The sequence below is a fragment of the Ornithorhynchus anatinus genome, chromosome X3, assembly GCF_004115215.2.
Source record: "Ornithorhynchus anatinus isolate Pmale09 chromosome X3, mOrnAna1.pri.v4, whole genome shotgun sequence".
Taxonomy (NCBI): Eukaryota; Metazoa; Chordata; class Mammalia; order Monotremata; family Ornithorhynchidae; genus Ornithorhynchus; species Ornithorhynchus anatinus.
The window spans coordinates 24,676,970-24,692,437 of record NC_041751.1 but is presented as its reverse complement, the minus strand read 5'-3'; the positions used below and the strand labels follow the sequence as shown (position 1 = coordinate 24,692,437).

Genomic DNA, 15,468 nt, shown 5'->3' with positions numbered 1-15,468 from the left:
GTGTGATCAATTTATTAAGCGCTTACTGTGTACAGAACACTGTACTAAGCACTTGAGAGGGTGCAGTATAACAAAGTTGGCAGATGCATTCCAATGAGCTTACAGTCTAGAGAGGAAGACAGACATTAGTATAAATTATGGATATGTGCATAATTGCTGGGGGCTGGGCGGTGAATAAAGGGAGCAAATCAGGATGATGCAGAAGACAGTGGGAGAAGAGGAAAGGAAAGCTTAGTCAGGGAAGGCCTCTTGGAGGAGATGTGCCTTCAATAAGCCCTTGAAGGTGGGGAGAGTAATTGTCTTTCAGTTATGAAGAGGGAGGGCGTTCCAGGCCAGAAGCAGGGCATGAGCAAGAGGTCAGCAGAGAGCTACACGAGATCGAGGTACAGCGAATAGGTTGGCATTACGGGTGTGAAGTGTGTGGGCTGGGTTGTAGTGGGAGAGCAGAGAGGTAGAATACGAAGTGGCAAGGTAACTGAGTGCTTTAAAGCTGATGGTGAGTAGTTTTTGTTAGATGCAGAGGTGGATGGGCAACAGAGGAGTGGGGAAAACATGGACTGAATGTTTTTGTAGAAAAATGATCAGGACAACAGAATGAAGTATGGACTGGAGCTAAGAGAGACAGGAGGCAGGGAGGTCGGCAAGGAGACTGATACAGTAATCAAGGTGGGATAGGATAAGTGCTCGGTAGTTTGGTAGTGACCTGGGCCCAGTCACTTCAGTTTTCCCTGTCCGGATTTCTTCACCTGGAAAATGGGGATTCGATACCTGCTCTTCCTCCCTTAGGCTCTGAGCGCCATATAAAACAGGGGCTCTGACTGACCTAAGTTGCATCTACCCTGACACTTAGTACAGTACTTGGCACATAGTAAGAAACACTACCATTGTTATTGGGGGTATTTTTATTATTGGCTTTTCAAGCAAATGTTTGATTGGGAGAACTCTGAACATAGCTGCTATAGACAGAGAGATACTTTCTTAGCCCACTTCTAGTGGAGCCAGACAGCACTGGTGTAGATAGCTACAACAAGGAAGGAATGATATCAATACAAAAGAAGTACAACAACACATTTTAGGGCCAACTTCTGCCAGCTAATAATTTTTTTTTTAAAACCACTTACCCATTGAATGGCCATTAAAACAAACTCAGCCATTTGTCACCTCTTGGCAGAGCATTTCTTGCAGACTGGTGCTGGAAAGCAACCATTTGTGGGTGGAGAAGTAGGATTATAGGATTTCAATTTATGAGTTTAGGACGGTTCGTCTCTCCTGTCAGCATTTAAGTTTGTCTCTTTCTTCTCTGCCCTACTCACCCAGCACTCTTAATTGAGAAATTATGGCCTTTGGCAAATTGCTTATAAATAAATGAAGCAACACGAACTTTACTCCTGGACCCCAGGCTCCTAGTAAGCAAGGTATCCTGGGAAAGAGACCAATTAAATACCACATCTTGAGGACACCTGAATTCAGAAGACATCCCACCAGTTAGACAAATGGATAATTAGTAGAATTCTTGTTTATTAGATTACCTAAGAACATCTGTTTCTGGTAGAACTCAGAAAAGATGGGAAGTAACAGAGGACAGGCTATAATTTGCATGTCCACATAAAGGGAGATTTGGTTGCTAAAACAATGCCTTCCCTTAAATCCCAGGAGAGCATCCCACTCAAAAGAGATCTAAATAATTATTAAACCATAAAGTTATCCTTCCTCTAAAGTCTCTTTTTAAAAGAGAGACTGAAAAACTTAATATTCAATTAAGTTTCATTGGAGTAGAACATTTTATAGACGTGCTTTCAACAAGTTAATTTGCTTCATTTACCGGAACATAACAAAATGGGCCATTTGCAATCGTGTACAGGGTTGGAGACTTTGAAATAAAGTGTAGCGAGTAGTGCCTGTGGCAAATAAAGCTGAGCACTGTTTCTATAATTAATTTGCAGCCCTCTCAAAAATAGTCCTGCTGACATCAAAATTAGTCTTCCCAGTGGTACTACCTAAGAGAGGCAACCTAGTAAAGAATGTCTCCACTGTGACTGCATAAAAGGACACTTGCTTATTACATGTTGCAATTTCCAGACCATTGTGAATAATTGCAAGTGATAATTATTTCATTTAGGAAATAGTTCAATACTTAAAATATTGTACTTTTTGCTTTATAATGTAAACCCTTATAATATAATGTAAAATCACTTAAGGCATCAGCAGCTACTCATTTGAAAAGCAGCATGGCTCAGTGGAAAGAGCACGGGCTTGGGAGTCAGAGGTCATGGGTTCTAATTCCGGCTCTGCCACTTGTCATCTGTGTGACTTTGGGCAAGTCACTTAACTTATCTGGGCCTCAGTTCCCTCATCTGTAAAATGGGGATGAAGTCTGTGAGCCCTACGTGGGACACCCTAATTACCTTGTACTACCCCAGCGCTTAGAACAGTGCTTTGCACATAGTAAGTGCTTATCAAATACCAACATTATTATTATTATTTGTCAACCACTCAAAAAAAACTCAAGCCCAGGACCATTTATTTCAAGATCTGTTTACCAGAGACAAAACTGAAAGGGATGGGGCGGGGAAATCAAACTCTAGCCCAGTTTAAGTGGCATAATGCCACTGGAACCAAATCCTACTTTCTAGAAAATTTTTCTACACAGTTCACCTATTTCTTATCTGAACCAGTTGCAAATCCTTAAAGACCACACTTCTCACTTGTTCAGTCAATTCTATTTACTGAGCGCTTTCTGTGCGCAGACCACTGTACTAAGCACTTGGGAGAATACAGCTTAAGAGTTGGTAGGACATTTCCTGCCCACAATGACCTTACAGTCTAGCCCTCTGCAAGTCAAATCAAATCAACCTACGGTATTTGCTTTTAGATTGTGAGTCCTTAGAAGGACAGAGGCTCACAGTCTTGGTAGGAGGGAGAGTAGGTATTGAATCCCCATTTTGCAGATGAGGGAACTGAGGCACAGAGAAGTGAAGTGACTTGAATAAGGTCACCCAGCAGACACGTGGGGGAGCTGGAATTAGAACCCAGGTCCCTCTGACTCCTAAACCTGGGTTCTTTCCACTAGACCACACTGCTTATAACCTAGTGATCGGGTCTGCCAAAGGCGTAAAGAAATGGCCCAGCTATGCCTATTACATCAATGTTTCTACTTCTATGGCTTGGAACCATACACTAAGATGAGCACACCATTGCTCATTCCTTCAAGAATGTTACAAACCAGTGGATTGTGAGCCCTTTGTGGGCAAGGACTATATCTTGCATCTGCCCCAGAATTTAGTACAGTGTATTACACTCAGCAGGGGCTCAATAAATACAAGTATGTTAGCCTGTGTACAGAGCCCCTGTACTAAGTGCTTGGGAGAGTACCGTAGAGTGAGTTGACACAATCCCTGCTCTCAAAAAGTTTACAATCCAGCAAGGGAGACAGGCGCTAAAATAAGTTACAGGTAGGGGAAGCAAAAGCGTATAAAAATACAAACAGTCTTCTAAGGGGAGAGGCAGGGGTGAGCATTTAAATGATTAGGGGATATGGACTCATGCATAGATGATACAGAAAGGAGGGAAACAGGGTGAGGAAGTATTTCTCTCCACTGTCAAAGTTATAATATGATAATTGAGTCCTGTCCTGCCTCTCCCCCACCCAACACAATACCAATGAGCAGCTTTCCATTTGCAATGGCAAGGGCTCACCAGGTCAAACAAAGGGAGACTGGGTGACCAGCTACTGTCTTGGTGTTTTATGGATCCAGCCTCAGCTCCTGGGTACCCCTCACAAAGTAGGGGTGTAGCTATGGAGAAAAACCCAACACTAAAGAGATCTGCATTTTATATCAAATCTATCAAAATGTTAAAAAAAAAAGATAGGAGAAAAAAAGACACAAAAAGGCTAAAGAAATATATGTAGACTATTTGTATGTAGAAATACACATGGTGCCAGAGGTGGGTCAAACATTTTGTTGAAGAGTGAGGTTTGTATGGTGAGGTGCCTTATACAGTACTCAAGACACTGCAGTTGATCCTTTAGGCATTTCTCGCATGGACATGCAACCTACAGGAATGAGATGGGTTGGCTGTGATTCTTCCAGTTTGATCCTCAACCAATCGAAATCTTGGTATCTTCGACGAATGGAATATTCTGGCAAGTCAAACTCTGCCCGGGTGGTCTAAAACAGGAAAAAAAAAAAATTAGACATTAAGCCAAGGGGTACGAGAGGGGGAGGACGCAAGGGGAAATGGAGAAAAAACTAGCATACCTTTCCAGAATAAACAGAGAGCTGGGGAGACGGGAGGAAAAGAGAGACAGGGTTTTCCTTCCATTAGAGGCCAACTAAATGGCTGAATGTGCCAATGCTAAAGGACAAGCCAAGCTAAGAACTCAAAGTGCTGGAATGAATTTGGTTTTGATTTTTCAGCTTGAGGCAATGGAAACACCACTGAACTCAGTACTCTATTTAGAAACCAAGGTTTAGTGTTCCAACGAATGCCCTTCAAGCTCTACTTTATAAATTACTGACATTCTCCTGAAAAGAAGGCATGGACCTTAATGATCAATACTGCTCCCACATCAAACGACTTGTAACTCTGAAAGAAGAAACTGCCTGAATCACTGCCTCCTGCCAAATAATAAAGTTTGCCAAAGTCATGGCAAATCGTTCCAGGGACAGAAGACTAAAAACAAGGTATAGCAGACTCTCCCATTTATTCATGAGTCATAGAAACTGTTGATGTGATAAAGGAATGCGTCCGTTGAGCTCCCCAAAAGCCACAGGTTTAGAGCGATGCTTTTTTAATATAAGTCAAAATATTAACTTGTCCAAAATCTGCAACTCTGTCTAGCACAAGCAGGCTTTTCTCCAAGAAAAAGAGGAAAGACTACTTACTCAAACCATATTTTTAAAAATTTATATTCCAGTGCCTAAAGTAAAAATTTTCAGCTCACCACCTCCAATTCAAATGTCAAGTTTCAGCCTGGCAAAAGAGATTTAAAAAATCCTAATTCTTGGTAAGGTTCTATACTGGGTCTTTCCCTTTTTATCATTTAAAGTAGATAGATCCAAGTTCAATGTTGAACTAAACTAGACTCTTAAAAGTCGCTGCAACGAATTCTTTTGGATGCTTTCGCAAATATCAAAGACAGGAAATAGTTTGTATTTTTTTTCCAGATTCATTATGGAAACTATTCAATATTTTCCAGTTCCAGCTGTACAGTCAGGCTTGTAATTAATAAAGTGTGCAAATACCATCCATGAAGATTCTAAAACCTCTGCCTTAAATCCTTTGTCTGATGAAATCTCACTCATAGCATTTTCGAACTGTTAGTTCTTTGCACTATCTCTAGCTCTGATCAGGAGATCACAAATCTCTAGCTCTGATCAGGAGATCAAGTTCATAGGATCAATCTGGTAATGCATATAAATGATCCAACAATCAGAGGAAGTCATCAGTGCAACTTTTCTTAAAGATATGCAAAAACCATTATGTTCCCTAACACTGAAGTTTGAACTTTTATACTCCTTTCCCATTCTGAAAAGGTCATTACAGGAGTCATATTAAACAGCTTTTCCTCAACGTAAAGACACGGGATAGGGGGAAAGGACATTCCCAAAATGAGAAAACTGTTTGGGGACATTTTACTGCAGTCACTTTGTTCTTCATTAATTCTATCAATGCTGCTTTCTGACACTGCATATGAAAATTGATATTTCCAGAAACTTGGTCTCGACCTTTCAGCAATTTAACTCACTCTAAATATCTCTTTAGCAACTAATCAACTACTTAAAACTCACCTCCTCCAAGAGGCCTTCCCAGACTGAGCTCCCCTTCTCCCTCTACCACTCCCCCTTCACCTCTCCGCAGCTTAACCCTCTTTTCCCCCCATCTCCCTCTGCTCCTCCCCCTCTACCTTCCCATCCCCTCGGCACTGTACTCGTCCGCTCAACTGTATATATTTTCATTACCCTATTTATTTTGCCATTGTTTTTACGAGATGTTCTTCCCCTTGACTCTATTTATTGCCATTGTTCTCGTCTGTCCGTCTCCCCCGATTAGACTGTAAGCCCGTCAAACGGCAGGGACTGTCTCTGTTGCCAACTTGTTCATTCCAAGCGCTTAGTCCAGTGCTCTGCACATAGTAAGCGCTCAATAAATACTATTGAATGAATGATCAGGCTAGTTCCATTGGTTTTTTTCTCACCCCGCCCCCATCCAGCAGTTCCCCCAGAGTCCAATTTTATCTGAAAGAGAACACAGGTGGAAAGGGAAAATGTGCTCACTGGATCAGCACAGGTAGAACCTGGCCGAGGCAAAAAATATTTGGCCAAAACTGGTCCCCAATCCCATCCTGGCTTGAGCTGAGTCTGGGGGTCAGGATGACCAAGTCTGACAAGTCCAAAAGAGAAAACAGAGGACTTAGGCCTCATTTGTCTATGGCCAAGGAGAGATGACTTGACAGCTTAAGACAAGACACGGCACGAGTCCAATTTGAATATGTGGCAAGTCCCAGGGGTTCACGGGTACAGCTGCATGTTTACAAACTCATCACGGCTGAATGGGAGTGCTCCAGACACCATTCTATGGTTTTCCCTCTGCCCTGACCGAGGACCCAGGGGAGCCCAAACCCAGTCGGATCTTCTTTTGACCCAGCCCAATGATCGATTCTTGCAGGGCTCCAGGCAGATGGGTTTCTGAGAACTCTGCTGGAGAGTAAGGTAAAAGCACCACATGTTCCTTTCATCTAAATGACTACCACAGAGAAAGAAAACAGTCATCAGCAGCTGACATTGGCATTTTCAAACTCTTCCTTCAAGGACTGCCTGCTAAGTGGTACACCTTCATTCCACCCTGCACTAGGAGGAGAGTCTATCAGGCCTCAGCAGAGTCAACAATACATCTGCAAACACACAAGCTAAATCAAGCACTCAGCCCATCTTGTTGGGCCTCAAGTTCCTAGAAATGCCAGTCAATCAATCAATCCTATTCATTAAGTGCTCACTGTGTTCAGAGGACTATACTAAACGCTTGGTTGGGAGAGTACAATATAACAGGCATACTCCCTGTCCACAATGAGCTTACAGTCCAGAGGAGGAGATAGACATTAATAAAAATAAATTAAAGATATGTACAAAAGTGCTGTGGGGCTGAAGGGATGGGGTGAATAAAGGGAGCAAAATAGGGTGACGCAGAAGGGAGTGGGAGAAAAGGAAATGAGGGCTTAGTCAGGGAAGGCCTCTTGGAAGAGATGTGCCTTCAGTAAGGTTTTGAAGGTGGGGAAGAGTCACTGTCTGTCAGATATGAAGAAGGAGGGCGTTCCAGGACAGAGGCAGGACGTGGGCAAGAGGTTGGCGGTGAAATAGACAATACCGAGGTAGAGTGAATGGGTTGGCATTAGAGGAGTGAAGTGTGTGGGCTGCGATGTAGTAGGAAAGCAGTAGGTGAGGTAAGAGGGGGCAAGGTGAGTGCTTTAAAGCTGATATTTAGGAGTGAGTTTGATGCGGATGTGGATGGGCAACCACTGGACATTCCTGAGGAGAGACAGGAGGCAGGGAGGTCAGCAAAGAGGCTGATATAGTAATCAAGGCAGGATATGATAAATGCTTGGATTAACATGGTAGCAGTTTGGATGGAGAGGAAAGGAAGATTTTGAGCAATGTTGTGAAAGCTGAACAGAGAGGATTTAGTGATAGTGATAGATTAAATACGAGGGTTGCATGGAAGAGAGAGAGAGAGAGAAAATCAAGGATAACACTAAGGTTATGAGACAAAGGATGGTGGTGCTGTCTACAGTGATGGGAAACTCATGGGGAGGACAGAGGTTGGGTGAGAAGATAAGAAGTTTGTTTTAGACATGTCAAGCTTGAGGTGATGACAGGACATCCAAGTAGAGATATCTTGAAGGCAGGAGGAAATGCAAGACTACAGCGAGGGAGACATCATGGCTGGAGATGTAATAAAAATAATGGTATTTGTAAGCGCTTACTTTGTGCCAGGCACTGTATTATGCGCTGGGGTGGGTAAAAGTAAATTGGACACAAGTTGAACACAGTCCCTGTCCCATGTGGGGCTCACAGTCTCAATCCCGATTTTACGGATAAAGGAACTGAGGCACAGAGAAGTGAAGTGACTTGCCCAAGCTCTCACAGCAGACAAGTGGCAGATCCGGGAATAGAACCCATAGCCTTCTGACTCCCAGACCCGTGCTCTACCCACTATGTCAGTCTGCTTCATCTACAAAGAGGTGGTACTTGAAGCCATGGGAGCAAATGCGTTCTCCAAGGGAGTGAGAGTAGATAGAGAATAGGAGGGAGCGCAGAACTGAACCTGGATGGACACTCACAGTTAGGGGATGGGAAGCAGAGGTGGAGCTTGCAAAAGAGACTGAGAACAAGTGGCAAGAGAGATAGGAGGCGAACCAGGAGAGGACAGCGTCACTGAAGCCGAGGCTGGATAGTGTTTCCAAAAGTGGGTGGTCGACAGTGACCAAGGCAAGAAGGAGATCATTGGTGATCTTTGAGAGGGCAGTTTCTATGGAATGAAGGGGGTCAAGGAGTGGATTGGACAGCAACTTGAGTAGACACCTCACTCAAGGAGTTTGGAGAGGAATGGTAAGAAGAGGTGGGCCATTGTCTGGAGAGAGTCGTGGGATTAAAGTAGGGCATTTTTAGGCTAGGGGACACATGACCATGTTTGAAAGCAGTGGGGAAAAAGCCACTGGAGAGCAAACAGTTGAAGATGGCAGTCAGGGAGGGAAGAAGAGAGGGGGCAAGTGTTTTGTTAAGGTGCAGAGGGATGGGGTCAGATGTGGAGCGGGTGTATTTTAAGAAAAGGCAGGAAATCTCCTCAAGAGATACTGCTGGGAAGGATGGGAGAGTTGAAGGAGTAGGAGGAGGGAGGGACTGGAGAGGTGCTGGGAGGTTTGGAGTAACAGCATCAAGGCCGCATTTCATTCTTTGAGAATTCTTAAAGTACTTCAGAACCAGATATCACAGAGCGGGTGGGAACGAATTAAAGTACAGTGCTGCCAAACATCGTCCTCTTGCCTCCAAAATAGTGAGAAGCAGCGTGGCCTAGTGGAAAGAGAATGAAATTGGGAGTCAGAGGACCTGGGTTCTAATCCCAACACCACCACGTGTCTGCTGTGTGATCTTGGGTGAATCACTTCACTTCTCTGTGCCTCCATTACCTCATCTGTAAAATGGGGATTGAGACACGGATTGCGACCAAGCTGATTAGCTTATATCTACTCCAGTGCTTAGTACAGTGCCTGGCACATAATAAGCACTTAAAGGCCATAAAAACAACAACAACAAAAACAAAAACAAATTCCAGTTACCAGATCAGAGATGATCTGATCAGCTACAAATTGAGGTGAAGGTTGGCATTTAAAAAATAGATAATTTATCTTTTTTTTTTTAATCCATGGGTTGCCTTCCTCTTCTTAAGGGACTCTAAGTGATGACAGCTATTAACTAATGGTAGTTTATACCTTTGAACCCAGAACCTACTGCCTTGAGAGAGACAGAAAGGCCTAAAAGGCCCTTCATCAAAAAAGCTCACAGTTTGGGGAAAAAAAAAAAATCACAAACAGAGCTTTTGTTCTTTGGAGGACACTTAATGATCTGAAGGCAGACAGAAACTGATCAGGTGGTCCAACACCACTTCTTAGACCAAAGAGAACTGCTGGCTCAAAGCCAAGTGTAATTTTCAATGTGAATCCAACAGAAAGGCCTAACTCTGGTTCTATAAAACACCACTCACTCTGGCACTCAAATAGTAAAGATAACAATAATGGTAAGCCAAATTGAAGCTTGAGTGAGCAGGACCCTTTCCCGCAATCCAATCATATTTTGAAGTACCTCCTTAGACCAGTAAGAACATTGTACTCTGATTCCGTCAGCTTTTAGGTACACTTGAAAATGTGAAATATTTTACAGCTGAAGGCACAAACAGAGAAATATCTAGCTCATATCTAGTTCTCAGAGAGAGAACTACCCAGAGAGCTGCCAATTGAAAAAAAAATGTTTTAATGAAAGAACTTCTTCACCCAGGTGTTGTATTTTGAGAGCTAAAAGGGAACAAAAAGGGAAGAGCAAAACATATTACTGAAGCTAGAAGCTCTTAATGAAATCATCACCAACTTTAGTTTTGTGCCCATCTACCCTTTCTTGCTATTTTCTGGACAGCAACGCTAATTAAAATTGCTATGTGTGAAACGAACCAACTGTCCTTTCCCAATATCACATTCCAGCTGCTATCAGCCACCTATGAATCAAAGACATTTCCATCTACCAAGGATTCTCTAGCTTTGAGGGCCCCTAAACCAAAGTGGGAATATCCTGCAGAGGCTGACCAATTTCTGGAGGGGGTTTCCTGTACTGAGCTAGAAAAAGGAACTGGGATTAAATGCATACCACTATATTAGTGGTCGAACACCTTCTGAGGCAAAGATCAGATTTTTGGGACAGACTATGAACTTCTGATTTCTACTTGGAATTTAGGGGCTTTTCCTGGTGTTTAGCTTGATTCTGCCTTTCCCTTTCTCTTTCCCAGCCACTACCTCTATTTTCTTCAAGCTCCATTCAAAGTAAAACGACTAAGGAATTTAGTAATCTCCCCAGTGACGACTAGCATTTAGTTTGTGGTTTTGATAATAATTTCACATGCAGGAGGAGTTATAGAGAAGCAGCACCGTTTAATGGAAAGAGCATGGGCTTGGGAGACAGAGGACGAGGGTTTAATCCTAGCTCTGCCACTTGTCTGCCATGTGACCTTGGGCAAGTCACTTAACTCCTCTATGCCTCAGTCACCTCATCTGTAAAATGGGGATTAAGACCGTGAGCCCCACCTGGGACAACCTGATTACCTTGTATCTTAGAACTGTGCTTAGAACAGCTTGGCACATAAGTGCTTAACAAACACCATAATTATTATTATTCTTTAAAGCTTTCAAAGACATACAAGTTCTCATTAGTAATCTGATTTAAAATTATTTGACCACTCCCAGCAGATTAGTAAAAAGTGCCTAGCACATAGTAAGCATTTAAATACCAATTAAATCAAACAAAAAAACCCCCACTCAGAACGGGGGGCGGGGAAGAGTAGGGAAATGGGGGATGAGTGTCAACCAACTGTTAAATAGTACTCTTCCAAGTGCTTAATACATTGCTCTGCACACCATAAACACTTAAATATGATTAATTGATATTGATTTACATACTCTGCCATCTGAGCAGTTCTTTTTCCTATCTTTAAGTTATTTTTCTGTTCAACTCTCCCATTAGACTGCAAAACTCCTTGAGGGTAGGGATCATCCACTGCACTCCCTCAAGCAATCAGTAAAGTGCTCTGCATAAGTAATCCAATTAATTGATTAAAAGAGGGTGGTAAGAAACAGGCCTAATCTATTAGTTCTTTGGCAGCACTCCTGCTGTTGGTCCAGGAAGAAGCAGTACTCTGGGAATCAGGAAACCTGGGTCCTAGTCCTGGTTCTGTCCACACCTGGGTGAAGACCACCTTCACAATGTGTTGCACTCCTGCCTGCCTTCCCATTAGTAGCACTCTGCTCTTTAGAAGGAATAAGAAAGGAGAAGTGGCATTATGAAAGCCACTAACACTATAATCAATCCCTCTACCAAGGTTCTCAGGCCTGAAGTGTCAGGACTGAGGTTCATCTGTAATTCCTGAGGAAGACACAGAAGCAGCATGGCCTAGTTGATAGAGCACAGGCCTGGGAGTCAGAAAGGCCTGGGTTCTAATTCCGGCCTTATCACTTATATGCTGTGTGACCTTGGGGAAGTCACTTAACTTCTCTGTGCCTCAGTTAACTCATCTGTAGAACGGGGATTAAGATTGTGAGCCTCATGTGGTCCATGGAGTATGTCCAACCTGATTAGCTTGTATCCATAACAGCACCTGGAACATAGTAAGTGCTTAATACCTAAAGACTCTATCATAATCACCATCTTTGACTAAATTTCTTCCAATATGCTCTGCACTTAAATACCACTGACTGATCCAGATGCCACATTTCTCCCAATATTGCAAGCAGGACATTTCCCTTATTAGAGGGAGAATATTAACTTTTGAAAGCTTTAAAAAAATCCCCAATTGGGCTGAAAATGTTCTTAAAGCTGTGCAAACTAACTTCTGATTTCAAGTTATCAAGAAACTGAGAATATTGACAGTAAGTTTCAGAAGGAAATTTGGCACAACAGAGATGTTTGACAGCAACTGCAAGCATAGGTCTTAATAGTTCCATAGAGATAATAATAATATTTTTTAAACACTATGTATCAAGCACTGTTCTAAGCACTGGGATACAAGTGCAAGATCTTAACTTAGATACAAGTTACTCAGGTTGGACACTGTCCCTTATCCTACATGGGACTCAAAGTCTAAATAATAATACTAGTAAAGTGCTTACTATGTAACAAACACTGTTCTAAGCACTAATAGTCCCAAAATTATCAAGTTAGACACTGTCCCACATGGGGCTCACAGTCTAGGTAGGAGGGAGTAGGATTAAACCCCCATTTTTCAAATGAGGAAACTGAGGCACAGAGAAATTACTTGCCCAAAGCCACATAGCAGACAAGTGGTAGAGCCAGGATTAAAACCAAGGTTCTCTGATTTTCAGGCCTGTAGCTCTTTCCACTAGGCCACACTGCTTCTCAAGAACTCTATAAATTGGTAACTATAAATTACCTATCCTCTACCTCATTTTACAGAGCCAGGAAGTACTTGAAGTTATTGAACATATGCTTTTTTCTATCCCTGAGGCAAACATACCCCCTGTGAAGCATGATAGAACTGTTAAAATAAGAAAACATTTTATAAAGCATTCTGGTTCCTACCTTGGTGGTGACCCTGTAGGTGATATATGTCTCCATAGTACATACATGTTTCTTGGGATCATCTACTATGACAAACAGGTCTCTGGTCTCTCCATCAATGTCATCATCTAGCTGAAGTCTGTTGAGAAGTGAAGATGAAGAGGCTGGGCTCAAAGTGCCCACTGGAGTACCACCATTTGGCAGGCTAAGGTCCTGAGAAGAAAGGAAAGATTGGGGGAGTGAGGGTTAACAGACAAAAACACCAGAAAAATCCCCCTCTAGACAACTGTTACAAGGCAGGGAGAGTGATTTTAATGGAAAGTCCACTTCAAGTGAAAAGTCTTTACATTTCGAAGACTTTGAATGAATGAAGCACCCTCCACTTATCAAAACATGCCCTCCCACTACCCAAGCAATTGAGTAAAATGTCTCTAATTGGTGTCAGAAACATACCATGCTCTCTCCCTCTCCACCCTCACAAAATTTCCAAGAAAATCACCCTTCATGATCCCCCAAATAACCCAATTTAGGTGTCCTGCATTTTTATGAAAGAGGAAATAAAACACTAAGGGAGGTTTACTTATCTTGCCCAAGGTATAGTGCATCAGTGGTACTAAGAACAGAAATTAAGCTAACTTCCACCTTAGGGATCTCTCCTTTAACTACCCCATGGGAAGAGAACAGGCAGTAGGAATTCAGACCACATGTCCCAAGTTGAATTTTTGCAATTGGATTTGAGCAAATAGTTTAAGAAAACCCTGCTTCGTACCACACCCATTCTTTTACAGTGGATTTCACAACACAGGAAAGAGAAAGAAAAATGTCATCATCAGTGCTTTTGTGAAGTTTCTTCTGTCTATAAACTTTCATCAGAAAAACACTTAACCTTTGGCAATAGAGGCACAGCTAAGGAATTAGAATTGCCCGAGATTTCTTATCAACATCTTCAAGCTAAACATTACTGGCACCTCTCCCTCTCCTGGTCACAAAACCTTCCCAAGGAGCCTAAAACTTCTGTCTAGTAGGTGCAGTGGCAATTTTAAAAAGGCACATTAATAATCACATCAGAGAGTCTGAGCACCAGAGGCCTTTAAACACAAGAACATATCTTCCCCAATCCTGGGCAATGGGGCTAAAGGGGCAAAGAAGATAATAAATATATGCCACAAGGATCTGCTGCCCAAGTTCAGCAGCATAAATGGGGAGCAGACTGAGAATTTGAGAATTTGCTTCACCTTATAAGAATGGCAAGAAAGGAAAATTGGGGCAGCCAAGCAACAGGGGAACTCTGACACCAGCAAGCAGAGGAGAAAGGGAGAGAAAAACCTGCCTTCCTTTTTCTTCAGACTTCCGACGTAAAAAAAACTTTCATTTTTACTGCTTTAAAAAAAAAAGTAAGTGGCAGAGAACTTCAAAATGGAGAAGTAAAGCACTAAATATGGAAGTCCAAATTTGGGGACATGCTAATTCAAATGAGTGAATTATGACTATGAGTTTTACTGGTAAAAGAGTGTGGTATATTTCTGACTCAAAATTGAACCCTGTAATTAGAAAAAAAAGCCACACACAACAACTGGAAAGGAGACTGGAGCAGCCAACTATATACAAAGTGGAAGTACGGTCAGTTGAATCCTCAAAGAACATGACTTTCAGGAAAAATTGGGCTGTAATAAACCCTCAGCTTGATGACAGTGTTCTTGCACACATCCCTTTCTTCTGACACAACAACTTATTCTCTCTTCTATTAGGAAAGAATGTTCCCAAATTCCTCAACAGCATTCTAGTCAAAATGCTACATGCATTCTAAGAGAACTGACTGTACATAAACTTTTACAAATGATTAGAAATGGTGTCTAAGTGGTCTTGGTTCAGATATCCCAATAAGTGTAATAGTTCTAAGTGGTGATAAATATTGCTTCTAGACTAAAATGAATCCCTTAGTGTCACATGTATGGGTAGATTTAAGACACAATCCCATACACAAACACTGTATGGGATGAAAGTGTTGATTTGAAGTTTGCAGATTGGAAGGCAATGCAGCTAAAGGATCTTGAAATTTATGTGACACGAACATTTTTCAAAACAGCCAAGACAGAGTTGTTTTTCAATGTCCTCCCAGGAAAGATTAAGTAGGGAGAAGGGAAATGGTTCCATAAGTTCAGTAAGCTATTTTCACTGTTCTGTTCATCACAAAATGCTGATGACAGGGAAAACTGGAAGCCACTTGCCAGAGGTATGGCAAAAAAAGCTATGATGCTCTAAAAACATCACTTCTAATTATAAAACGAAGGAGGACCAAGATATTTGAAGAGTAGATGTGTGCTCTGCATGCACGAAAGAGCCCAGAGTCAAAAAAAATTTTGGTGCTTGACCAAGGCCCTGCATATCCACCCAAATTGTATCAGCAGAACAAGTTGGTTCAGCAGAAAAAAAAATTTAGAAATGTTTTAGTAACTGAATTAGAGGATAATATGGGTTTTCAAATGAGTCTTAAGAAAACTGTACTGTAAAATAGACATAGAAGTGTTGGATCTTTTGTACCATATTGCCCAAGCCCTGGAAGAAGTCAGTTAACCCATTGACTGCTTCACACTGACTTTTCCTAGAAAAAAATGAATTGCAATGAGAAGGAAAA

At 42.0% G+C, this 15,468-nt stretch overlaps 1 protein-coding gene across 1 annotated transcript in view; it reads right to left on the bottom strand.

Annotated features, from left to right (window-relative positions):
- Positions 1–15,468, bottom strand: part of SNX30 (sorting nexin family member 30) — a 118,655-nt gene that overhangs the window by 51,767 nt on the left and 51,420 nt on the right. The window contains exons 2-3 of the mRNA XM_029053778.2: positions 12,855–13,046; positions 4,059–4,169 (exon numbers count right to left, since the gene is read on the bottom strand). Of these exons, the coding sequence (XP_028909611.1) occupies positions 4,059–4,169; positions 12,855–13,046 (303 nt within the window). The remainder of the gene's footprint in view (positions 1–4,058; positions 4,170–12,854; positions 13,047–15,468) is intronic.